This window comes from Oncorhynchus clarkii, chromosome 17, assembly GCF_045791955.1.
Source record: "Oncorhynchus clarkii lewisi isolate Uvic-CL-2024 chromosome 17, UVic_Ocla_1.0, whole genome shotgun sequence".
NCBI lineage: Eukaryota > Metazoa > Chordata > Actinopteri > Salmoniformes > Salmonidae > Oncorhynchus > Oncorhynchus clarkii.
The window spans coordinates 21,228,410-21,253,628 of record NC_092163.1 but is presented as its reverse complement, the minus strand read 5'-3'; the positions used below and the strand labels follow the sequence as shown (position 1 = coordinate 21,253,628).

At 46.3% G+C, this 25,219-nt stretch overlaps 1 protein-coding gene and 1 non-coding gene across 2 annotated transcripts in view; both read right to left on the bottom strand.

Moving 5' to 3' along the window:
* LOC139370506 (ubiquitin carboxyl-terminal hydrolase 34-like) overlaps positions 1 to 25,219 on the bottom strand; it is a 66,379-nt gene that overhangs the window by 9,259 nt on the left and 31,901 nt on the right. Inside the window, exons 29-69 of the mRNA XM_071110027.1 lie at positions 23,263 to 23,388; positions 22,693 to 22,815; positions 22,500 to 22,583; positions 22,307 to 22,393; positions 21,777 to 21,977; positions 20,231 to 20,313; positions 19,944 to 19,984; positions 19,635 to 19,759; positions 19,318 to 19,470; positions 18,964 to 19,124; positions 18,372 to 18,676; positions 17,777 to 17,940; positions 17,299 to 17,364; positions 16,923 to 17,126; positions 16,616 to 16,693; positions 16,235 to 16,329; positions 15,824 to 15,996; positions 15,283 to 15,433; positions 15,052 to 15,130; positions 14,901 to 14,954; positions 14,709 to 14,804; positions 14,539 to 14,603; positions 14,173 to 14,248; positions 13,960 to 14,007; positions 13,691 to 13,756; positions 13,505 to 13,585; positions 13,322 to 13,407; positions 12,560 to 12,728; positions 12,207 to 12,281; positions 11,986 to 12,137; positions 11,457 to 11,610; positions 10,717 to 10,761; positions 10,399 to 10,503; positions 9,175 to 9,322; positions 6,430 to 6,560; positions 3,680 to 3,853; positions 3,156 to 3,329; positions 2,500 to 2,655; positions 2,005 to 2,162; positions 1,259 to 1,337; positions 523 to 649 (exon numbers count right to left, since the gene is read on the bottom strand). Of these exons, the coding sequence (XP_070966128.1) occupies positions 523 to 649; positions 1,259 to 1,337; positions 2,005 to 2,162; positions 2,500 to 2,655; positions 3,156 to 3,329; positions 3,680 to 3,853; positions 6,430 to 6,560; positions 9,175 to 9,322; positions 10,399 to 10,503; positions 10,717 to 10,761; positions 11,457 to 11,610; positions 11,986 to 12,137; positions 12,207 to 12,281; positions 12,560 to 12,728; positions 13,322 to 13,407; positions 13,505 to 13,585; positions 13,691 to 13,756; positions 13,960 to 14,007; positions 14,173 to 14,248; positions 14,539 to 14,603; positions 14,709 to 14,804; positions 14,901 to 14,954; positions 15,052 to 15,130; positions 15,283 to 15,433; positions 15,824 to 15,996; positions 16,235 to 16,329; positions 16,616 to 16,693; positions 16,923 to 17,126; positions 17,299 to 17,364; positions 17,777 to 17,940; positions 18,372 to 18,676; positions 18,964 to 19,124; positions 19,318 to 19,470; positions 19,635 to 19,759; positions 19,944 to 19,984; positions 20,231 to 20,313; positions 21,777 to 21,977; positions 22,307 to 22,393; positions 22,500 to 22,583; positions 22,693 to 22,815; positions 23,263 to 23,388 (4,918 nt within the window). The remainder of the gene's footprint in view (positions 1 to 522; positions 650 to 1,258; positions 1,338 to 2,004; positions 2,163 to 2,499; positions 2,656 to 3,155; positions 3,330 to 3,679; positions 3,854 to 6,429; positions 6,561 to 9,174; positions 9,323 to 10,398; positions 10,504 to 10,716; positions 10,762 to 11,456; positions 11,611 to 11,985; positions 12,138 to 12,206; positions 12,282 to 12,559; positions 12,729 to 13,321; positions 13,408 to 13,504; positions 13,586 to 13,690; positions 13,757 to 13,959; positions 14,008 to 14,172; positions 14,249 to 14,538; positions 14,604 to 14,708; positions 14,805 to 14,900; positions 14,955 to 15,051; positions 15,131 to 15,282; positions 15,434 to 15,823; positions 15,997 to 16,234; positions 16,330 to 16,615; positions 16,694 to 16,922; positions 17,127 to 17,298; positions 17,365 to 17,776; positions 17,941 to 18,371; positions 18,677 to 18,963; positions 19,125 to 19,317; positions 19,471 to 19,634; positions 19,760 to 19,943; positions 19,985 to 20,230; positions 20,314 to 21,776; positions 21,978 to 22,306; positions 22,394 to 22,499; positions 22,584 to 22,692; positions 22,816 to 23,262; positions 23,389 to 25,219) is intronic.
* On the bottom strand, positions 12,987 to 13,120 carry LOC139371742 (small nucleolar RNA SNORA17). Its single transcript, XR_011627420.1, has one exon. It is a non-coding gene; the product is annotated as a small nucleolar RNA SNORA17 (small nucleolar RNA).

Here is a 25,219-nt window from a genome sequence, read left to right as displayed (position 1 = left end):
CACTTCAGTCAAATGTTCTCTTAGTCATTTTCATGCACTGATGTCAATGGGAGACAGAACATTTGACTTTGACATTAGGTTTTGCTACAAGGTAGGTCAGTATAGAATAAATATCTTCAAAGTAATGACTCGGGATGTCGGTTGTGGCATGAAAGCTTATTTTTAGTAATAATACTTGTTCACATTTTACCACTTTAGATTCTACAAAACAATAAAAGAAAGTTACTAGCAAAAGCCAGGATAATTCTCTTTTTGTTTACTTCCTGTCGCAGGGCATTCTGGTACTTGCAGTCAATAGCGTAATCCAATTCCAATGTATACAACAGACATATATACGTAGTTCTCAATCTCCATCACATGAATTGTAATACAATTTTACTCTTACTTACGTAACTGTAAAATAAAACTAAAATAAAATATCTTTAGATAGAGCTCAATGAATGAACAGTAAACATGAACTCTGTAACCCATTCAAGTTACAACATCCAGAGAGGAGGGGGAGGGAGGGCAGCTTTCGCTGACCTTTGCGCTGCAGATAGGGCCGCGTGGCCTTGAGTACCGACAGGAAGATGGACAGCAGCTCCACCAGGTCCCCCGTCACATGACACGCTGTGGCCTCGTGGTACATCATGTGCAGGGTGTTGAACGACTGCACACAGAGGTCAAATGACAGGCAACGGTTTATGTTTGAAATTAAACCTGACCCTTAACGTTCCTACACTTTACAGTAAAATATTATTTTACTGGATACAGTTCACAATGAAGAAACTGTAACAAACTACTAACATCATTTGCAGGGTGTTGAATGACTGCAGGATGGAGAGGGAGGGAGGGAGGGAGGGAGGGAGGGAGGGAGGGAGGGAGGGAGGGAGGGAGAGAGGGAGGGAGGGAGGGGCATGTCAAATGACAGGTTATCATTTATGCAACAGCTGATGTCATGATAAACCTCTACGGACACCCTTTACTTTGAGAAACGTATAGAAAAATATATATAAAATCTCTTATAACGGACATAAACTACATTAAATGCTTATATTATTTACATTTTGAACCCGTTAACCCCAACCAAATCTTGATTTCCGCTAGCCGAGTGATGAACGAGACTTTTCGAAATGTGACGAGTCTACCCCCAACCCCACTCCTAAAACCAACTCAAAATGATGATATACAAGCCAGTGAAATGACGCAATGTATAAAATGGTTCAATATAAGCCCAATGACCATCATTTGTAAATGTGTGCAGAATATCTGGTTGTACCTCTGTCATGAGGATGAGTCCTCTGTTGAAGACCACCAGCAGTCGGTCCTCATCGTTCTCCAATAACACACGGAAGGCACTGGGAGGAAGGACACAAAACACCAGATACATTATATCATAGACATCTACTGGATTTCACATAGCTTTCTCTGCACGTGATCTCCTCTCTCTGTGTGTGTGTGTGATCTCCTCTCTGTGTGTGTGTGTGTGATCTCCTCTCTCTGTGTGTGTGTGTGATCTCCTCTCTGTGTGTGTGTGATCTCCGATCTCCTCTCTCTGTGTGTGTGTGTGTGTGTGTGTGTGATCTCCTCTGTGTGTGTGTGTGTGATCTCCTCTGTGTGTGTGTGTGTGATCTCCTCTCTCTGTGTGTGTGTGTGTGTGTGATCTCTCTCTCTGCGTGTGATCGCCTCTCTGCGTGTGATCGCCTCTCTGCGTGTGATCGCCTCTCTGCGTGTGATCGCCTCTCTGCGTGTGATCGCCTCTCTGCGTGTGATCTCCTCTCTGCGTGTGATCTCCTCTCTGCGTGTGATCTCCTCTCTGCGTGTGATCTCCTCTCTGCGTGTGATCTCCTCTCTGCGTGTGATCTCCTCTCTGCGTGTGATCTCCTCTCTGCGTGTGATCTCCTCTCTGCGTGTGATCTCCTCTCTGCGTGTGATCTCCTCTCTGCGTGTGATCTCCTCTCTGCGTGTGATCTCCTCTCTGCGTGTGATCTCCTCTCTGCGTGTGATCTCCTCTCTGTGTGTTACCTGATGAGTGTGGTCCAGCAGGAGCGTCCGTCCAGACAGCGAAGGTAGCAGCTGATGGTGGTCTTCTTAAACTGCTTGACGTCCTCCAGCTCCTCCTCCCTCATGTCCGACCGCTGGGCCACAAACAGCTGCATCAGGTTGAACAGCTCCTCCACCGCCTGCAGAGGGACAGACACACCAGACACTGGTCAGAGATTCAACAGAGAAACGCAAATCAACCTCATACAGGAGTCAGAGAGCCCCTCTAGAAACATCTTCAGAGGCCTAGCCCTCACTATTACCCATCTGATCTCTTCATGAAGTGCCTAGGGGATGTTTCTGGACAGGGCACATGCCTGAGGGGGTTATAGACATAGGCAGTAAAACAGAGGGGTAGATAGTCGGCTGAGGCAGTAAGAGAGAAAACAGACAACACACACCAGCACCCAGTCAGAATCAGGGAATCTTCCCATTATACACAAAAGGGACAGAGAGTCAGTCAGCCGGACCACCCACCCCTGGGTACTGGCTGGCGTGCGGCGTCAGGTTCTTGAAGGCCCACTGGATGTTCTGGTGCGAGGCCAGCTGGCGGGTGAAGGCGGGCGACTGCTCGCAGCACATCCTCAGGATGCCGTAGTACGCCGGCAGCATTCCCCGGTTGAACAGCACCACCTGTTGGGAAAGCAGGCTTTTAGACTCGCCTCTAGCGACTGGCCTACATTCTTTCTTTGACTGTTGTGTTCCTGCTGGTAACATTTTTACATTTACAACTTGTTCCTGGATAAACAGCTAAGAAAAAGTTGCGTTTCAGAGACTGCCGCTCTTCGCTAGTCGAAGGCGCTTCTTTGCACCGAAGGTTAAAACTACTGAACTGTTGGACGTAGGGGCAGGGAGTTTGGTAAACATTAAGTTGGAATGGACAGTAGTCTGTGGCAGTAGCGTGGTAGCTGTTGTGGCAAACATGCACGACGCAACTCATCACCTATTGGAGGTAGAATCATGCAACTTGGTAAACATGCTCCAGATGGGTATCGCCTTTGCCCATTTTAGTGTCAACGGTTGACCAAGTGGTACTGTTTCTATTGCTAGGACCTCGTTGCCTCTGCTCACAGCTAGATTTATTTATTTTAAAATAATTAGGGTGTCTCTGCAGCTAGATTTATTAGTTCCACCTCCTGGTCGTCGTGGTCGGCCAGGATGTAGTTGAAGGCGATGTTCTTAGTGACCACGGGGTTCTGGACGACCAGACGGACGTTCTCGGGACACTCCATACACACGTTGTGCCAGAAAGAGAGCAGGGCCTGCTTGTTGTGGTTCGTGGCGATGGCTGGTTCAGACAGCTTGGGCTGTGTGGGGGGGAGACATGGAGAAAGAGCAGAGAAGTGTTCTTACTGCAGCTCAACTATTTCATTACTATCACTAGCGTTATTCTTCAATAAGGTGTGTACACCTTGGTGTACAGGTGAACACACCACAGAGGAAGAGAAAAAGGAACCAAACAAACCTAAAAGGGTAGTTAACATGCGTCATTTTTTAAATTTTAAGTGTACGCCTTGAGATGTACTAAATACCTGTTTACATTCTAGTGCACAAACAGACTTCTAATGACTTCTATGAATAACATGCAAATCTAATACTAGTCTAATTTATCACACTCAACTCTTTCCAAAGCAAACAAAGCCCTTTCAACCCTCACCTGGAAGAGGTTCCACAGGTCCATGAAGTAACCGGAGAACATGAGCTTCTCCGTCTTGGAGATGAGGCAATAGGTCATGAAGCTGAAGTACTGCACCAGCTTGGTGGTCCCATGTACCGCCGCGTCCACGTACAGCTTGGCCCGGCCCAGCAGGCCCAGAAGCAGGTTGTACACCTGGTACAGGAGCCAAGGGAAAGATGGGAGATATTACTCTGTATTTTTCATTTTTCATACAAAAATAAACATCACTTCAAAACAGTTCCTATGAAACACGGACACTTCAATCTAAATCGCTGTACATGAACAATACAATTTCCCTAAAAGATACAGTAAGTCTCCTTTATGGGTTGTAAATTAAATCCACTAATCGCAGTATCAATACAATATTTGTACTTGAAGTCTTTCGAAAGAGAAGATATCATCCAAAGTCTGAGCAGGTGATCAGAAAATACCAGGAAATGGTTATTATTGCCGAGACCTGATTGGTCGAAACGTTGTCACTAACGATGGACACCGGTTTGACCTGATCCCATTTTAATTGTGTAATTAGCTCATTCGTGGTAGTAATCTTGTTATGGGTTAGGTTGTTGGAGCTTGTGTGTTATTGTAGCGGCAAGGGGAAGTACAAAAAGTGTCGGTCTCAGGTCACACACTGTTAGTGCTGTATATTAACATTCTAAGGAAGTAGGTAAGGGAGCAACAGTCGGGTTGATGTTATGCCAAGTTAATTTCTGAAGAACAAGGGCAAGGAGAGGTGGAACTCAACATCAATGTGAGGACAAGAGTTGAAGAGGGAGGAAACATCTGTGGGGGGGCCAGAGGGGCCCCAACGACACTAATTACAGCTCTCGCTCTCACACAGGCACAAAAGGTTCTGGACACCAACAGAGGCACAGACCTAGTTTCCGCCCAGCAACAGAGACTAATTGTTTATCTTAGACGTACTAGAAGGGGAGATCCGCCCAGTCGGGGTATAAATATATATGCTTGTGTAACTTGCATGCAGGGACGGTCCTTGCCTTTCTGCCGCCCGAGGAGAGACAAACAGTTGAAAAGACGTCGGCTCACGCTTTTATTGACCGAGAACACGTTCTCATTTACAGCAACGACCTGGGGAATAGTTAAAGGGGATGAACCAGCCAAATGTACGCTGGGGATGATTAGGTGGCCGTGATGGTTTGAGGGCCAGATTGGGAATTTAGCCAGAACACCGGGGTTAACACCCCTACTCTTAACAATAAGTGCCATGGGATCTTTAGTGACCACAGAGTCAGAACACACGTTTAATGTCTCATCCAAAAGACGGCACCCGACACAGGGCAGTGTCTCTGCTATGTTTTTTAGACTTGAGGAAAGAGTGCCTCCTACTGGCCCTCTAACACCACTTCCAGCAGCATCTGGTCTCCCATCCAGGGACCGACCCTGCTTAGCTTCAGAAGCAAGCCAGCAGTGGGATGCAGGGTGGTAATGCTGCTGGCTAATGCTGCTGGTAATCAGCCACCCAACTTTATCAGGAGTTATCGTGAGCCTATTTGCAATGTGTTTGCATAACAGGAAATGCAGAAATATTTTAATTTTTCACTATGATCAACTTGTCAAAAATGTACAGATACACTGATCATGACAATGGTGTGAAACTCCTGGACAACAGTTGTGATTGTAGATTCTATACGGTCCATTTCACTTTGACCTGTCCTGTTTAGGAAATATTGTTTGTTAACGTGACAGCCTGTAGACTACAGAAAAGGCCACGTACTCATTCTACCATGTGCTTTAATCGGCTACATGATTTGCGTTAAATGTTCTTTTTATTTTACCCCCTTTTCTCCCCAATTTCGTGGTGTCCAATTGTTGTAGTAGCTACTATCTTGTCTCATCGCTACAACTCCCGTACGGGCTCGGGAGAGACGAAGGTTGAAAGTCATGCGTCCTCCGATACACAACCCAGCCAGCCGCACTGCTTCTTAACACAGCGCAATCCAACCCGGAAGCCAGCCGAACCAATGTGTCGGAGGAAACACCGTGCACCTGGCAACCTTGGTTAGCGCGCACTGCGCCCGGCCCGCCACAGGAGTCGCACTGGCCCGCCACAGGAGTCGCACTGGCCCGCCACAGGAGTCGCACTGGCCCGCCACAGGAGTCGCACTGGCCCGCCACAGGAGTCGCACTGGCCCGCCACAGGAGTCGCACTGGCCCGCCACAGGAGTCGTTGGTGCGCGATGAGACAAGCATTTCCCTACCAGCCAAACCCTCCCTAACCTGGACGACGCTAGGCCAATTGTGCGTCACGACAGAGCCTGGGCGCGAACCCAGAGTCTCTGGTGGCACAGGAGGAGGCCAGATGTTATTTTTGACCGAACGTTGATGGAGCGCTGCATCTCTATAATAGCACCCTGGAGAAGCGCACTGGGGATGGACAAGCTAAATATTTAAAAGCCCATATGCCTCTGGCCGAGAGAAATTGTCATTGTTTTAGGGCAGAATTGTGTGAGGTTTCATGTGTTTTTGTTGGTGCCAGTTAAGCTCAGAAAATGCCGCCCTCATCAATCTGCCGTCATAAGTGGACGCCTAATCCTGCCTAACGAGCAGGCAGGCCCTGTTGGCTCTATTTGCATGTTACGCTATTTAGCTGAAGCATCCAGTTGGGTGAATAAATCTGGTCTGAGCTTTTCCTCTGTGTCCGTCAATACCTAGAGTAGAACCTAAACACTATTAAAACACAGGGAGACAGGACTGCAGTGTAACCGTACCTGGTGGAGCACCACGGTGGTGTCGGGGGACAGGGGCAGGTCTCGCGTGGGGATGTGGAGGGAACGCGTGGAGCGGAACATCTGGCGGAACGAGTTGCTGGGAATCAGGGAGACCAGGAGGTAGGCTGCCGCTAGAGGGACAGAGGGAGAACTCAGAGTTAGAGCAGCGTTTTGCCTCAATGTCGGTCCTTTTTATATTTCCAGGCTTTACACACAATCGTCCTTTTTATATTTCCAGGCTAACTTTACACACAATCGTCCTTTTTATATTTCCAGGCTAACTTTATACACAATCGTCCTTTTTATATTTCCAGGCTAACTTTATACACAATCGTCCTTTTTATATTTCCAGGCTAACTTTATACACAATCGTCCTTTTTATATTTCCAGGCTAACTTTATACACAATCGTCCTTTTTATATTTCCAGGCTAACTTTATACACAATCGTCCTTTTTATATTTCCAGGCTAACTTTATACACAATCGTCCTTTTTATATTTCCAGGCTAACTTTATACACAATCGTCCTTTTTATATTTCCAGGCTAACTTTATACACAATCGTCCTTTTTATATTTCCAGGCTAACTTTATACACAATCGTCCTTTTTATATTTCCAGGCTAACTTTACACACAATCGTCCTTTTTATATTTCCAGGCTAACTTTATACACAATCGTCCTTTTTATATTTCCAGGCTAACTTTATACACAATCGTCCTTTTTATATTTCCAGGCTAACTTTATACACAATCGTCCTTTTTATATTTCCAGGCTAACTTTATACACAATCGTCCTTTTTATATTTCCAGGCTAACTTTATACACAATCGTCCTTTTTATATTTCCAGGCTAACTTTATACACAATCGTCCTTTTTATATTTCCAGGCTAACTTTATACACAATCGTCCTTTTTATATTTCCAGGCTAACTTTATACACAATCGTCCTTTTTATATTTCCAGGCTAACTTTATACACAATCGTCCTTTTTATATTTCCAGGCTAACTTTATACACAATCGTCCTTTTTATATTTCCAGGCTAACTTTATACACAATCGTCCTTTTTATATTTCCAGGCTAACTTTACACACAATCGTCCTTTTTATATTTCCAGGCTAACTTTATACACAATCGTCCTTTTTATATTTCCAGGCTAACTTTATACACAATCGTCCTTTTTATATTTCCAGGCTAACTTTACACACAATCGTCCTTTTTATATTTCCAGGCTAACTTTATACACAATCGTCCTTTTTATATTTCCAGGCTAACTTTACACACAATCGTCCTTTTGCTAGAGTGAGAAGAGAATGATGGGGATGAGTGCAGTAGTACCTAGCTCTCGGTTGGTTCTCTGTGAGAGGTGGGGATGGAAGTGAGAGAGGGACTAACAAACACCACACAAGATGAAAGGGCACTTTTGTAAACCTGTTTTAGGGCACTGTTTTATGGGGAGCTTTTGCCACCTACACGATATCTACAAAAGTATGTGGACACACTGCTGACAGCTGTATAAAATCGAGCACACAACCATGTCATCTCCATAGATAAAGCATTGGCATTAGAATGTCCTTACTGAGCAGCTCAGTGACTTTAAACGTTGGACGGGCCAACAAGTCAGTTGGTCAAATCTCTTCCCTGATAAGAGCTGCCCCGGTCAACTGTAAGATCAGATAGATGCAGGCCAGATTGTGCAAGGCCAGGGTTCTAAGCACCACATAGCTTAAGCATGGAAATGCTGAACAGGATGGAGTGGCATTGTGTTGAAGTGAAATCTTTATTTAATGTGTTTGCTTTATGGACTTTCAAAGACGTCGTTGCAGCGCCATCTACTTGTATTTATTTACTTATTTATTTTTGGAGGGCAACTCCTACTCAAATCAACGTTATTATTCTGATACCACTATTTTTGTACTATCCTCTTGTTTTATTCTGTTGAATGAAAAGGTTGAGAGACCACGGCTCAATTTAGACTGCAACTATGTAACAATTGTCTTAAGAGGCTGCATGTTTCATCTCAGGAGTTCGTGTTCAGCAAGTGGAAATGTGTCTGATAAGCAGTAAGAAGTTTGTTGATGGACATTTACATTGAGTTTAAGTTTGAATAAATTTAAGATGTACTTGGGTATCACTGCTACACACAATACCTGGTTTGTGGCACGCTACCTGCCCCAATGCATAGTGCCAACTGTAAAGTTTGGTGGAGGAGGAATAATGGTCTGGGCTAGGCCCCTTAGTTTCAGTGAAGGGAGATCTTAACGCAAAAGCATACAATTACATTCTAGACGATTCTGTACTTCCGACTTTGTGGCAACAGTTTGGGAAGACCCTTTCCTGTTTCAGCATGACAATGCCCCCACGCGCAAAGCAAGGTCCATACAGAAATGGTTTGTCAAGATCGGTGTGGAAGAACTTGACTGGCCTGCACAGAGCCCTGACCTCAACCCCATAGAACACTTTTGGGATGAATTGGAACGCTGCGAGCCAGGCCTAATCGCCCAACATCGATGGCCGACATCACTAATACTCGTGGCTGAATGGAAGCAAGTCTCCGAAGCAATGTTCCAACATCTAGTGGAAAGCCTTCCCAGAAGAGTGGAGGCTGTTTTTGCAGCAAAGGGGAGACCAACTCCATATTAATGGCCATGATTTTGGAATGACAAGTACAACAAGCAGGTGTCCATATACTTTTGCAGTGTAGTCAGTAAGAATTTCCAGACAGAGAAAGACATCACAAGGGTTCTTACAGGTGCGGACACGGGGGTAGTTGTGGGCCAGTAGAAAGCGCTCCACCCAGTTTTCCATGTTCTGCAGCACCCAGCTGTGAGCCAGCTTGTTCCTGGGTGTCTGCACCGCCAACCAGTCCAGACACTGGCTAGGGTTGTACTCTATCACCTGGGAGAGAACACACATACAACAAATATTTTTGGCAACGGCATCAAGATCAACTGAAATAACTTGATAATGTGGATTAAGGACAAATAGATGGATAAATGTATGTTTAACTGAAGTAACTTGATAAAGAACAATGAATCAGATGAACCTATGTGCCCTCAAAGACCATGACTAAGCTAAGGACCCTGGGACTGAACACCTCCCTTTGCAACTGGATCCTGGACTACCTGTCGGGCCGCTCCCAGGTGGTGAGGGTAGGCAACAAGACATCCGCCCCGCTGACCATCAACACTGGGGCCCCTCAGGGGCACGTGCTTAGTCCCCTCCTATAATCCCTGTTCACCCACGACTGAGTGGCAACGCCTAACTCCAACACCATCATTAAGTTCGCTGACGACACGACGGTGGTATGCCTGATCACCGACGACAAGACAGCCTATAGGAGGGTTAGTGACTTGGCAGTGTGGTGCCAGGACAACAACCTCCTCCCTCAACGTCAGCAAGACAAAAGGAGCTGATCAGTGACTCCAGGAAACGGAGAGCCGAGCACGCTACCATCCACATCGACGGGCTGTAGTGGCGTGGGTTGAGAGCTTCAAGTTTCTCACTAAGGAATTAACATGGTCCACACACACCAGCAGTCGTGAAGGCGGCACAACGCCCCTTGCCCCTCAGGAGGCTTAAACGATTTGGCATGGGCCCTCAGATTCTCAACAAAGTTCTACAGCTGCACCATTGAGAGAATCTTGCCTGGCTGAGTCACCGCTTGGTACGGAAACTGCTAGACTATCTGCATTGACCCTTTTTGCACCAGCTCTCGACTCAACACATACGCTGCTGCTACTGTTTGTTATCTATCCTGTTGCCGAGTCACTCGACCCCTACCTATATGTACATATCTACCTCAATGACCTTGTACCCCTGCACCAAGATATCATTATTTATTAATTATTTTATTATAATTGTATATCTAAACCGTTGGGAAGGGCCCGTAAGGATCACTTAGTCTACACCTGCTGTTTATGAAGCATGTGACCAATAACATTGGATTTTATGTTGAGTGTGTGTGACCGTACCTCCCAGATCCTCTGTAATATGTATGAGGCGAAGGAAGGCATGCCCGGAGGACCACCTGACAGCTCCATCAGCATGGTGAGCAGCTTGAAGAAAGGGTTTGCCGCCTAAAAGAGGGATGCAGAGAGAAAGAAGGGGACGGAGAGAGAGAAGGGGAGAGAGAGAGAGAGAAGGGGAGAGAGAATGGGGCGGAGAGAGAGAGATGAGAGAAAGTAGAGAACATTTAAGGGATAAATTGAGATTTGTACAAACTAATAGAGTTGGATAATAGATTGAGAGCATTATGTATTAAAAGTATAGGTTCTCACATCAGTGCTTACCTCAGGCGTCAGTTTAGCGATAGAGGTGAAGAGCATGGATACAATCTGGAATAGAACACAGGAGAAATTTGATTTATTTCATCTTTATTTAACCAGGTAGGCAAGTTGAGAACAAGTTCTCATTTACAATTGCGACCAAGATAAAGCAAAGCAGTTCGACACATACAACACAGAGTTACACATGGAGTAAAACAAACATACAGTCAATAATACAGTAGAAAAATAAGTCTGTATACAATGTGAGCAAGTGAGGTGAAATAAGGGAGGGAAAGGCAAAAAAAAGGCCATGGTGCCAAAGTAAATACAATATAGCAAGTAAAACACTGGAATGGTAGATTTGCAGTGGAAGAATGTGCAAAGTAGAGATATAAATAATGGGGTGCAAAGGAGCAAAATAAATACAGTAGGGAAAGAGGTACTTGTTTGGGCTAAATTATAGATGGGCTAGGTGCAGTAATCGGTGAGCTGCTCTGACAGCTGGTGCTTAAAGCTAGTGAGGGAGAAGTGTCTCCAGTTTCAGAGATTGTTGTAGTTCGTTCCAGTATGTAATAATAATCATTTGGTGGGTGCTTATATATCGTCCTATTTCAAACATGTAAAAGTGTGTATTAATACAAATTGGAAATGTGCTTTTTGCAAATTCCAACTATCCCCGAGACACCCTCGGAGAGTGGGGTCACGGTCAGGGTCTGCCATTAACAACGGTGACGTGTTTGTTTGTGGGTGCGTGTTAAACGTACGTGCTCGGCCAGGCGGTTGTTGTAGCGACACAGGCTGAAGATGAGGTTGCAGGTCTGCCTGATGTTGATGCCGTCTCGGATGTGCTGGAAGAGGAAGGGGAAGCCTTTCCCCCCGGTCAGGGCTGCCATGTCACTCTGGGACAGAGTCAGGTGTCTGGAGAGAGACGGAGGGATAAAAGGAGATTAGAATGAAGGTGAAATTAAACATGTGAAGAAGTGGGAGGATTTGAGTGACAACAGCGAATAAATTGGGTGCTGTATGTGGTAGTATTTATAGCTAACTTTTGGGCTGTATTGCGAACACTATGTTGTCCTGCGCCAAAACTATGAACATTTCCTGTGACCCAGCAAATGTACAATACCAAATTGTCTAGTCACAACAATTTTCTAGTTCTGGGTGATACACAACTTGTCCAGTAACATTTACTAATCTCACTTTGCTAGTAGCAGGTCAAATCCCTGTGCCATACATATGGCTTTCCTGTGTCCCAAGTGGTGCCGTGACCGTCTCTGCCCGGCAGTGCCCTACCTCTCAGAGCGGGACTGTTCCACCAGCAGGGCGATGAGAGCTATCATCTTCTCCAAGGCGGCCGGGCGGTACTTCTCTTCCGCCAGGGACAAGATGTCCTCCTCCTCGTCCTCCTCTTCGCCTTCCTCCTCAGACAGCACCTCCACCTGGGGCTGGGGTGACCGGGTCATTACACACACCATCACAGTAACACACACACACACAAACTAGCGTATACTTACGTTCTCAGGCCCCTTGGTGCCCATGTAGAAGTGCACCATGATAGAAATGGCTTGTAGGGACAGAAGGAACTGACTCTGGAGGAATGACAAAAGAGAAAAACAGACTGTTGGCAAAAACCTTGTTCTCTAAAAACACTTAGCCATGCATCTTGGTGAGGTAATACCAAGGTCATGGGGTTCAAGCCCTGCAGGAAACAGAAAACATACTGAAAATGTATGCACTCAGAGAGCAGGCCTCTGGTCAAAAGCAGTACACTGTTGGTAATAGGGTGCCATTTGGAACTCATTTGGGATATTTTTTAAAGTGTCAAGAGCATATTCCTATAAAATGACTATTGTTATCCACGACCCACCTCCTCCTCTCCCATCTTGGCGAACTCGTAGAGGAAGGCGAAGTACTCGGTCAGGTGTTTGCTGTGGGGCTTGACGCCATGCTCCATGATGGACAGCAGCGTCTTGACGAAGCGCGTCACGCACGAGCGGCTGCCGATGTCCTCCACCGGCCCGTCCATGTCGTCAGACCTGGAGGCCGCACACAGGAAGTCACATCAGACAACTTCTCAGGTCATGTTCATTCGGTACCAAACAAATGGACTGAAACAGAAAGGGACTACCTTGAACTCCCATTTTCGTTTTGTGATGCAAAGCATTTTGAAACATTCTCGAGTACCTTAATGAACATGACCCAGGTGATACAGTGGAATTAAACTTGGGAGTTTTCCCTGAGTTTGTCCAGAACATTATCAATCTAAACTTCTTTGGTTAGTGACCATTTCCCTCCATGTTGTGCCACAAAACTCCAAGTGCCCACAGTGCTAGGACAACTTGGTGACACGTGGCGCCTTTCTCTCAGCCAGCTAATGACAGACAGACACAACACGATGATGTCACACTGCATCGCTTCTTGTGGCAGCAAAACATGATCAGCTCAAGAGCCACGTTATAGACGACTCATGGGATATCAGAAGCTAGTTTAATGTGGGAAAAATTCTAAAAATAAAATGTACGCGTAAGCCATCAATTGTTTACGCTATAACGCTTACAAATTAACATGTTTCTGAGTTGAGTGATTGATTGGCTGGTTGATTGATTTCTACATAAGCAACCATTCCTACCCGTCCTCCATGCCAGGTTGTAGGTAGAGGTGGGCGTGGACTGGCCGCAGCCTCTGGATGACATGGATACACAGCCTCTGAAACATCTGATGGGGGAAAACAGGGCAGACAGTGTGAGTGAGTGAGTGTGTGGTGTGTGTGTGTGAGTGAGTGACTGCCAAACAATCTGATTGGGGCTCTCACCTGTCGAACAATCTGATTGGGGCACTTGATGAGGATCTGCATGGGCCACCAGTTGTCATCAGCCATGCGGTCCAAAAACCACTGAAAGACCACAACCACACAAAGTTAGCAATTACCCTGATGACTGAAAACCATTCAGTTCAATATGTGGTCCCCGATTTGTGCTTCAACAAACAGTCGATTTACCTCGCAGGCCGCCTGGCTGTTGTTGAATTGTTTGGTCAGGAGCTCGATCCACTGCAACATGGTGGGCTGAAAACAGACAAAATTTAGACAAACCTTGGCTCGAAGTTACAGACCATCTTCCACACGGTAAAACAGAGGGCAAAAAATTTTAAATTGCTGAAAAATAAAATATTTAAAAATAAAGAAAAATTGCTGAAAAATAACCTGACTGCAATTGAGGCTGGCCACTAGAGGGAGCCACCCACTGACAGTAAGGAGGGACAACTCACCTTTTCCTTAGAGTGAATGAACGTCTCCAGGACAAATGACGTGCTAAGCTGTAACCGAGGAGAAGTGTGAGAGTGGAAAGTATATTCAAAGTGTAAAGGTAAAGCCATAAATAAATCTGTGTAAAGTTAAAGCCAAAAATAAATCTGTGTCAAGTTTAAGGATTTTCAAATTAAGTTCTATGGTCGAGAATAAGGATTTAAGTGCGGTCGTACCTTGGCAGTCATGAGGGAGATAGCTTTGGGGTCTGGTAAAGTGCTAGGGATGCTGCTGCAAAGCTGCCACATGAACCTGTAGGTAAGAGTACAGAGAGAGTCATAACACTGATCTCAGACCAGTTTATCCACCAAGGCAACACTTCACCCTACATAACTTACACCAGGTTAACAGATCAAGACCATATTCATATTTGAATGGATATGAGCTTTAATTGAGACAGGTCAAATCGATTTATACATTTCAGGGTCAAGTCACGGGCACACAAGCAAAGTACTCGTAACATAAGTTCTCAATATCACATCTGCATTCAAGCTTCAGAAAAGGTACAGTCATTATGGCTAGTATATAAATGTGTCACTTACCCAAAGTATGTGTGCTCGAAAATGTTCTTGTCCTGGAGAAACTGCATGTTGTCTTGCCAAATCCACTGAGTAGAGAAAAGAAAAGAAACACAGAATAAGTATTTCAAAGTTTTGAGAGAATAAAGAACGTGAGAAAGGAGAGTGCTATGAGATTGTAACCAGCCGGGTACCTCGAGTAGATCTGGAGAAACGTCGAAGTTCAAGTCTTTGCCATTTTCCTCCTCGAGCTCCACTCTCTTGTAGAAAAGCATGTAGGCACTGTGGGTCTGGAGGGAGAGACACGGGACAAACTGTCAACTTTAAAACCCAGCGTTTTATTCAACTAAATTTCACTTTAGAAAATGATTTACAAGGAAACTGACCTTCTCAAAGGAGAAGTCCATGAACTTGTCGGTGACCGAGTCGTATGTTTTTGTCTAAAAGACATATGTTGGTGAGACGAAACATTTCAAAAATTGAGAAGTATAAATGAGAAGGAAAACACTGGAGCTTTGTCTTTATTTGAGGATTTACCGTCATCTCTCCACCGAAGCACTCGGAGGCTAGCTGGGCTGAGTCAAACGGCTTCACCTCGGCATCGTTGAAAAGGTACCTGACAAAAGCAAACTAAGTTAATGACAGTCGGTTATATTCCCTAAAATTCAAAAGCACTCAGATGCTGGACAGTAAGGCCATAACATGACCTCTTTTTTTAAATTCCCCACTGATCTGATTTTCAATACTAGAGCCAGAGTTATTCCTCACCATTTGTTATTCTTGTAGGCGTGCGGGTTGACGATGTCTCGGATGAAACTGTAGTAATGGCCGCCGTCCGCCGTGCCTGTGTGCACCGTGACGCCGATTAGGTCGTACTCGTAGCTCTCCGCCACCTTAGCCCCACCCTCCTCCCGGAAACCTGTAGTAGGGTATAGTGGACCACGTCAATGAGCAACCCATTCCTCCAATTATTGGTTGAAGGTATGCTGGTTGCTCCTCCTAGCTTGTCCTCTGATAGGCTAGGTGGACCTGACGAAGATATCAAGAGGATCACAACTCCTCATAGAGTGGTGATAAATCACTGGGGAGCATTACAGACACGACTTTGTTTTCAAATATTATTTTTTCTATCCAGCACTTGTCCTTTTTCTACAGACTATGAAAAGGGAATTCTCCTCATATTGCTATTCAACCCGATTTCAAATACACCGAATAGACAGTATAGTGACACAAGCGAATTTAGTACAGGGCCTATGGAGAACCAAATCAGGTGGTTGGGGGTCTGTCGGGAACAGGAAGTGACGCGTACCCTCTTTCCTGTCGCCCTTGGCCATGAGGAAGTCCTCAGTGTAGGGGGTCATGTCGAGGCGCAGGGGGAAGGAGAAGTGCGTGTTGACCTTCTCCTTCATCATGGTGACCATGTTGAAGGTGTAGCGCATGGTGTTGAAGCTCAGAATGCGAGGAAGCTTCTTGAAGCAGGCCCTGGAACAGAGCAGGATGGAGAAGGGAAGGGAGATTAATATAAGCACAGGTCTTGGACAAAAAAAATACAAAAATAAAAGAGACACTAGAGATGTCAAGTTATTTCTTCAAATCATAAACCAACATCAACTGGTGGAAAAATGTCTAGTATACAACTACCACCTCCAATTTATTATGTTTTGCTTATTTTCAGGAGAGAAAGTACAAGGCAATTGGACCAGCAGGTTCCTCGACTCACCTCTTCTCGGCGCGTACTTTCTTGCCACACTGGGAGCAGGTGTACATGTTGTCCCCCTCCAGTGTGTCCTTGATGGTCACCTCGTCCAGAGATTCCTGAGGATACACGAAGACACACCAACGTCTCTAGCAACATGCCAACATGCAGTACTGTATGCCCACAAGAACTAGGAGCGTAGAAAATACACCAGACTAACAGAGCACAACATAGGATGACATGAGGAAAAGTTTCCATTTGCCAGAGTAAGAATTCCAAGCTGAATAGAAGGCAGCAGTGTGACACTACAGTGCTATGAGATTTGAGACTTGTGATTGGAAGGTAAAACCCCAGTCTATAACACTTGGTTGCACTTCTAAACAAAGTCAACGATGTCGTGCTTACGTAGATGTTCTTCATGTCGGCCACCTGGCACCGGACTGTGTAGAACTCCTCGGCTGTCTGACTCACGTGGTCACAGTCCTGTTGGATGGAGAAAATTAGTGGAATGAGAATGGCTTCACACACACACGCACGGCAACATTTTGATGTGAATTTTTGTAGAGCAAGGGAATTGTGCAAAGCACAAAAAAGACGGTAAATCTCGTAGTGTGATTTAATGCGGTTTATAATGAGTTTTGCACTTTACACAATTCTTTTGCACTATGGAAATGTTGCCGGTAAACATTTAAAGGAGTACGGTGACTCTTACCAGCGAGACCACATTGTTGGTGATGACTCCGCCAAAGAGAGTCTTCACTGTGTTTTTCAGGTCCTGGGACATCTCCTCTATCTTGGTGATGAGGTCGGTGAAGAACTCGGTCATGTCCTTCTGCTCGCCCGTGTTCAGGGGCTGCTTGTCCATGGTGTAGGTCTTACAGAACGGACGTGGGTTGTACGCCTTCCTCTCGCTCTCCTGGAACCAGGGATGGAGAGGGGAGAAGAATTAGGCAACGGAAGAAAGGCGGCGTGGAGAAAAACTGAAGTAGCAGTGTCCCTACGGGGACAATGTCTGTTTGTTCTTGTCAACGGACTGAGGAGATAGAGAGGGGTGACAGAGGGCTGAAGGAGAGAGACCGGCTGCGTACCATGAGATAGGTGAACATCTTCTGGAGCTCCAGTAATGTGGTCTTGTGCTTAATCTCCTCTGCGTACTGGAAAAAAAACCACACAACTCTCATTAATAAACAACATTCAAAACCTCAACATCAAAGCATTCTTCAGGTGGCAGAGGGAGTGAAATAGCATGTGTGGGATGAGCATTCTAGCGCAAAATGGCTGCCGTGTATCATCCAGATGTGTTATATACACACACACACACACACAAGCGTGGATGAGGTGAAATTGCCCCATACAACCTACAGCACTGTGAAAAATTAACCATTGTAATAGCATCCATTACAATCACAGAGACAGAGAGACAGAGAAAGACAGAGAAAGACAGAGAGAGACAGAGAGAGACAGAGAGAGACAGAGAGAGAGAGGTGTATAAGAAAAGCAAGAGGGAGAGCAATAGAGGTACGATAGGACAAAGAGAGAGAAAGAGGTGCACAGTATTGGACTGACCTTAGCAGTGAAGACGGCCTGGCGTGCCTCAGGGATCATGTAGAGCTGTTGGATAGTGGAGGCCAGGTAGCAGGTGGCCCCCAGGTTAGTGAGGCCCACGAAGCGACACTCGGCACGCACGTCATCATGGGGCCAGTAGTCCCACTTGTACGGGGCATGAGAGGCTGGGCGGGGCAAAAATGTCAATGGAATTAACTAAACACAAATCTTCATATCTTTCAGGAACCTAATAGAATATACAGGATATAAGATTATGTTATGTACATTGGATCCTAATCATATCATTTACAATGGGACCTTGAACTTAAATAGACCAACTTGCTCCGCTCATTTGATCCGGTCATGGAAATCCATGGAGCAGACATTCCCAACAGGAAGGCCTGACTTCAACAGGATGCTATTTGGATGTTTGTTTAACCCCCCCCCCCCCCCCAGCTAGGCGCAGTTTAGGGACAAAAACTATATTCAGTTTGGTCAGCCTGCACAATGTCTGATTCAATACCCATTGCATTCTCTTGGGCCCTCCCACCAATGCATTACTCTCACTGACAAATATTCCTAGCAGCATTTAACGGTTCCTAAAGGTTCCTCTCACTCTGCATGTGCTGGGACATGACCCAGTTGTGAAGCAGCCTGTAGTTCTCCACCGAGCCCTTCACCGTCTCCACCAGGAGGTCGTAGGCGGCGGCGCGGGCCGCATGCGACTTGCACTTGGGCTGGGCGCGGTCGGCCAGGCTGGGAAGGAGGAAGAGCAGGTTGTGGACGTCGCGCAGAAACTCCTGGCCCTCTCGGGAGAACTTGAAGGGGGGCTTGTGTTTGAGGACGCTGGTGGCGAGGCGCAGGAGGCCCGTGAGACCGTCGTCCTCGATCGCACCGTCCTGCTGGTCCAGGATCTCACGGCTGGGGAAAGAGAGACAATTTGATCAAGCAAACTTCATTGTCGAACTGGTTTAAAAACAGTCTTGTGTATTTGAACTGAGCTGGCCTTCATGCTCCAGCAAGAATGTGGACAACGCAAGCAATCACACATAAAATATCTAATTCAAGAGAGACCTGGGTTGATCCTTTTTCCAATATAGTGCGCTACTTTTGGCCCGAGCGCCAGCGGTCCAAAAGTAGCGCACTAAATAGGCAATAGGATGCCGTTTCAGAGCGCCGAACTGGTCTTGGATTCATCTTGGACTCACCTCCGGATGCAGTCGGCCAGGTGTCTGGCTAAAGCATCCAGGTCCAACAGAGTGGTTTGGCTGGCGTCTTTGACGTGGATGTTGTCGATGAGCTTGCACAGCAGCCAGAAGTACTCCTTACAGCCCGTCCTCAGCACGGGCTCCTCTTCATAGTCCTCCACCTGAACACATGACCACATCAGCTACAGAGCCCCTTCACTACATTGACCTAGGAAGTGAATAACCCACACTGAACACATTTGTTTTAGTCAGTATACAGTACAACAAAATGGTGCTTGTGTGTGTGTGTGTGTGTGTGTGTGTGTGTGTGTGTGTGTGTATATATATGCGTGTCTATATGCATGCTGTACCCACCCGTAGTGGTTTGAGGGCCTGTGCGTCGGGGAGGAACTTGAGCAGCGTGGAGGCGGCCAGCAGCAGGAAGGACCTGTTAATGGACTCTCCTCCGTCCAGACCAGACAGGGACAGCTTGTACAGGCCGTTACACGCCTCGTGACGCACCGCCGTCTGAGAAGGACAAGACACACACTCACTCCATTTGTATTTCTATTTATACGATTCTGTGACCCAGTTGATCCGTGTGATCTTGGTAACAACATCAAATAGAGGAAAGTATCGTGTTAACTTGATACTAGATAGCAGTTGTTCATCATTTCCCCCCCAGATCTCACCTCCGGCACCAGCAGGGTGAGCTTCTTGAGCCAGTCGTGGAGGTGGTCGCTGTCGGCCAGACTGGACTTGACTGTAGAGCAGCAGTGGGCCCAGCTCACCAGCAGCCACATGGAGTAGTGGGTCACTGGAACATAGGAATAACACATTAGACATGTGAAACTACTAAGAACAATGTGCTTAAGCACAAACAGAATGGACAGGAGGCTATGAAAGTGGTCCTTTCAGTGCAAACAGTGTGTGTGAAAAGAAATCTGTGGGGCTTTTCATGTAGATGAACATTATTTAAGCATACGTAGCATTTAGCTCACCTTCATGACGGGACCGGTGGTCTGACTGGGCCTTCAAAACTCTGTGAGACAGGAAGTAAACGTAGTCAAGATAGGTTGAGGGAAACCTTCAGTACACAAACATTTCACACTGATGTCCATACAACAATAAAACTTACAATGAATGCCTAACATTCCTTCAAATCCAATCATTTGTTATCCTTCAAATTCAAAAGCCTTCATTGGCATGGAGAGTTAGTTAAGTACTACACACTAGTGCGTAGTGTGACTATTGAAACATAGACCTCTCGTCTTCGGTGTTCTCTCACCTGTGTGCTAGGTTGTCGTAGGTGTAGGCCACGTTGATCAAGCGCTGGATCAGGTTGGTGCCTTGGACAAGGCCTAGGAAGACCTGACAACAAAAAAAAAGGGAGGTTTATCAAGTGTTTATTTAAGATAGATATAATTAACCATGGGGATAGTTCAAGAGGCCAAGACGCCACAGGGAGGGAAGTACAGAGAAACAAAACAGCTGCGAGCAACAGAAGAGTGCTCCAGAGAGAGATGCAACAGAAGAGTGCTCCAGAGGGAGATGCAACAGAAGAGTGCTCCAGAGGGAGATGCAACAGAAGAGTGCTCCAAAGGGAGATGCAACAGAAGAGTGCTCCAAAGGGAGATGCAACAGAAGAGTGCTCCAAAGGGAGATGCAACAGAAGAGTGCTCCAAAGGGAGATGCAACAGAAGAGTGCTCCAAAGGGAGATGCAACAGAAGAGTGCTCCAGAGAGAGAGGCAACAGAAGAGTGCTCCAAAGGGAGATGCAACAGAAGAGTGCTCCAGAGGGAGATGCAACAGAAGAGTGCTCCAAAGGGAGATGCAACAGAAGTGTGCTCCAAAGGGAGATGCAACAGAAGAGTGCTCCAAAGGGAGATGCAACAGAAGAGTGCTCCAAAGGGAGATGCAACAGAAGAGTGCTCCAGAGGGAGATGCAACAGAAGAGTGCTCCAGAGGGAGATGCAACAGAAGAGTGCTCCAGAGGGAGATGCAACAGAAGAGTGCTCCAAAGGGAGATGCAACAGAAGAGTGCTCCAGAGGGAGATGCAACAGAAGAGTGCTCCAAAGGGAGATGCAACAGAAGAGTGCTCCAAAGGGAGATGCAACAGAAGAGTGCTCCAAAGGGAGATGCAACAGAAGAGTGCTCCAGAGGGAGATGCAACAGAAGAGTGCTCCAAAGGGAGATGCAACAGAAGAGTGCTCCAAAGGGAGATGCAACAGAAGAGTGCTCCAAAGGGAGATGCAACAGAAGAGTGCTCCAAAGGGAGATGCAACAGAAGAGTGCTCCAAAGGGAGATGCAACAGAAGAGTGCTCCAAAGGGAGATGCAACAGAAGAGTGCTCCAAAGGGAGATGCAACAGAAGAGTGCTCCAGAGGGAGATGCAACAGAAGAGTGCTCCAGAGGGAGATGCAACAGAAGAGTGCTCCAAAGGGAGATGCAACAGAAGAGTGCTCCAGAGGGAGATGCAACAGAAGAGTGCTCCAGAGGGAGATGCAACAGAAGAGTGCTCCAGAGGGAGATGCAACAGAAGAGTGCTCCAAAGGGAGATGCAACAGAAGAGTGCTTCAGGAGAGAAGTTGAGAGGAAAGATGGGAGAGAAAGAGGCTGCAGGACATTCTACTTTCTACAGAAATGTTGCCTTTACTTCAGAAATCAAGTAAAAATGACTAAATTAAAATGTTTTATTCATCTTTTATTACTGGTTTCTCAATCTGGGGTTATTATACGTTTCTGTATTTCCTGCACATAAAGAGTTAAGGATGGCAACTCCTCACCCAGCGGTTAGCATAAACTGTTAGCATTTAGCTGAGGATCACCGTACCTCCGTGAGGCGGGGGATGTGCAGGCCCTTGCCGTGGTCGCCGGCGGACTTGCGGGACTTGCCAGGCCAGGCCCTTTTGCGCTGGCTGTCGGTGAGGCCCGACCAGGAGAAGACGTCAGGGTAGGCCAGGTCCAGGTCGGCCGGGTCCACCGCAAACTGGCAGATGAGCTTAAGCAGGCAAGCCAGGCAGTCCAACAACCACTGGAGAGAGAGAGATATATGACCCATGTTAAACCTCAATACCAACTACAGAACATTGTCTTAAAAACTATTTTTGACTTAGTTTTATATCTGTCCTGTTCATTCCCCCATGTTTTTAGATATTATTTATGATTGTCCACTTAGAAATTGGATAAAATCGGCAACTCAGTTTTCAAGCAGTTTTCAATGTGTGAATAACTTTTTTACAGAATCATTACCACTCATCATTTGACTAATGTACTGAGACTTCAACTTTATTTAATTTAATCTATACAACCCATTCTATTCCATTTCCTCCATGTATTAGAATGCGGTTCTGATCCACCCACCACTGTCCAAGACTCCTGGTCTTTGGGCTCCAGAATGGCAGAGTTGAAGATCTCCAACAGCAACTGAAGCCCTCCAGACGACACAAACTGTAAAAAGAGAGCGAAAAACAGGAAATGGAGTTGACTTGATTGATAAGTGGTTTGTAGAAGGGTGTACAGTACGAGAGTTAGACCGTTTAAAAAAGAGGCGTACCTTGCAGCTCCAGGAGTTCTTACTGTTCTCTATCTGGTCCTCGCTGGAGTCGTCAGAGTCCGGGTACAGGTCACTGTAGCTCCCCTGGACACAGACGGACAACACAGGGGTCATTCATATGCGTGTTTGAATCAGTGAACAGAACGAGGGTGTGCATACGACTGTGTATGTATGTATGTAGCCCCAGTAGTACCGTGGATTCCCGGTGGATGCGTCGGTTGGGCTTGCCCAGGGCCTCGATGATCTCCAGGGCGTACAGCAGCTTGTGGGGGCTCTTGATCCTCAGCAGGTCCTTCCAGCACAGACCCTCGCCTCCCTACGGACAGACAGAGAACACACATGAGACAGGACGTATGTCTTCACGCTGTCATTCATGTCCATGTGTTTGATTGGTGTGCAAAGTGGGTCAGAACAAGCACGCCTCATTGAACAACTTAACTAATCGGCAGGACATTGATATGCTGAATGAGGTGTGTACGTGATGGGCTGGAACAAAAACGTACACTCCTGGGGTCGTTTAAGAAATACTAGTAGAAACGAACGAGCATGACGCAAAGGTATAAGCAGGCCTGGTGGCTGGTGCCCAACAGTATTGGGGAAGTGTCAGTGGTAGTGAATAGATTAATGTGCGACAGCGTGTAGGGGAGTGCGGCGACAGCGTGTAGGGGAGTGCGGCGACAGCGTGTAGGGGAGTGCGGCGACAGCGTGTAGGGGAGTGCGGCGACAGCGTGTAGGGGAGTGGGTGTGAGAACAGGTGACATACCGTGTCATCGGCGATGTTCTGGAAGGCCAGCAGCATGTTGGGGCAGGTGGGCAGCAGCATGAGCAGCTCCCAGACGCGCCTCGACAGGTTCTCAGCATGGAGGTGTAGCTCCTCACATCGTAGGTTCTGGAGAGTACAATAAAAGACTGTATTTAGAGATTTGAACAGAAATGCGTTATTTTCTGCTGTCACAGTGACAGAACCCACCACACACAGCGGCAATAGAGAAGTCCTATAAACAGTGGTGTAAAGTACTTAAGAAAAAATACTTTAAAGTACTACTTAAGTAGTTTTATGGGGTATCTGTACTTCTCTATTTTTTGGGGACAACTTTTACTTGACTACATTCCTAAAGAAAATAAGGTACTTTTATTCATTTTCCCCAGACACCCAAAAGTACTTGTTACATTTTGAATGCTTAGCAGGACAGGAAAATAGTCCAATTCACTCACCTATCAAGACAACAAATTACATATTTACCTGGTTTATTTGATATTAATGGTTAACAATTAATATTTGACTAATAAGACATTTCTGTCCTGTTAGTGTGTGTTTTCATGGGCCCCACTATTTCCCGGCAGATAATCTGGGCGTATGGCCACTGGAGATGGCTTGAGCTGACAAATGAGTTAAAGACTGCATTACAGAGGCAAGAATGTGTTTTACTAGAAATAGCTTAGGAGTAGAACAATCCCTCAGTCTCAAAATCATCCTTGCATCTGGGAAACTAAGCCAGAGTGGGGATAAGACAACAACCCACGTGTGGATAACGACAGGATGTGGGGGGGGGGGGCAGCCTCATTATTGCTATAATTAAATAAATCCCTTCTGCCTCTGATCTGGCGGACTCACTAAACCCAAATGCATTGTTTGTAAATGATGTCTGAGTGTGCCCCTGGCTATCTGTAAATGATGTCTGAGTGTGCCCCTGGCTATCTGTAAATGATGTCTGAGTGTGCCCCTGGCTATCTGTAAATGATGTCTGAGTGTTGGAATGTGCCCCTGGCTATCTATAAATGATGTCTGAGTGTTGGAGTGTGCCCCTGGCTATCTGTAAATGATGTCTGAGTGTTGGAGTGTGCCCCTGGCTATCTATAAATTATGTCTGAGTGTTGGAGTGTGCCCTTGGCTATCTGTAAATGATGTCTGAGTGTGCCCCTGGCTATCTGTAAATGATGTCTGAGTGTGCCCCTGGCTATCTGTAAATGATGTCTGAGTGTGCCCCTGGCTATCTGTAAATGATGTCTGAGTGTGCCCCTGGCTATCTGTAAATGATGTCTGAGTGTGCCCCTGGCTATCTGTAAATGATGTCTGAGTGTGCCCCTGGCTATCTGTAAATGATGTCTGAGTGTGCCCCTGGCTATCTGTAAATGATGTCTGAGTGTTGGAATGTGCCCCTGGCTCTCTATAAATGATGTCTGAGTGTTGGAGTGTGCCCCTGGCTATCTATAAATGATGTCTGAGTGTTGGAGTGTGCCCCTGGCCATCTGTAAATGATGTCTGAGTGTTGGAGCGTGCCCCTGGCTATCTGTAAATGATGTCTGAGTGTTGGAGCGTGCCCCTGGCTATCTGTAAATGATGTCTGAGTGTTGGAGCGTGCCCCTGGCTATCTGTAAATGATGTCTGAGTGTTGGAGTGTGCCCTTGGCTATCTATAAATGATGTCTGAGTGTTGGAGTGTGCTCCTGGCTATCTGTAAATGATGTCTGAGTGTTGGAGTGTGCTCCTGGCTATCTGTAAATGATGTCTGAGTGTTGGAGTGTGCCCTTGGCTATCTATAAATGATGTCTGAGTGTTGGAGTGTGCCCCTGGCTATCTGTAAATGATGTCTGAGTGTTGGAGTGTGCCCCTGGCCATCTGTAAATGATGTCTGAGTGTTGGAGCGTGCCCCTGGCTATCTGTAAATGATGTCTGAGTGTTGGAGTGTGCCCCTGGCCATCTGTAAATGATGTCTGAGT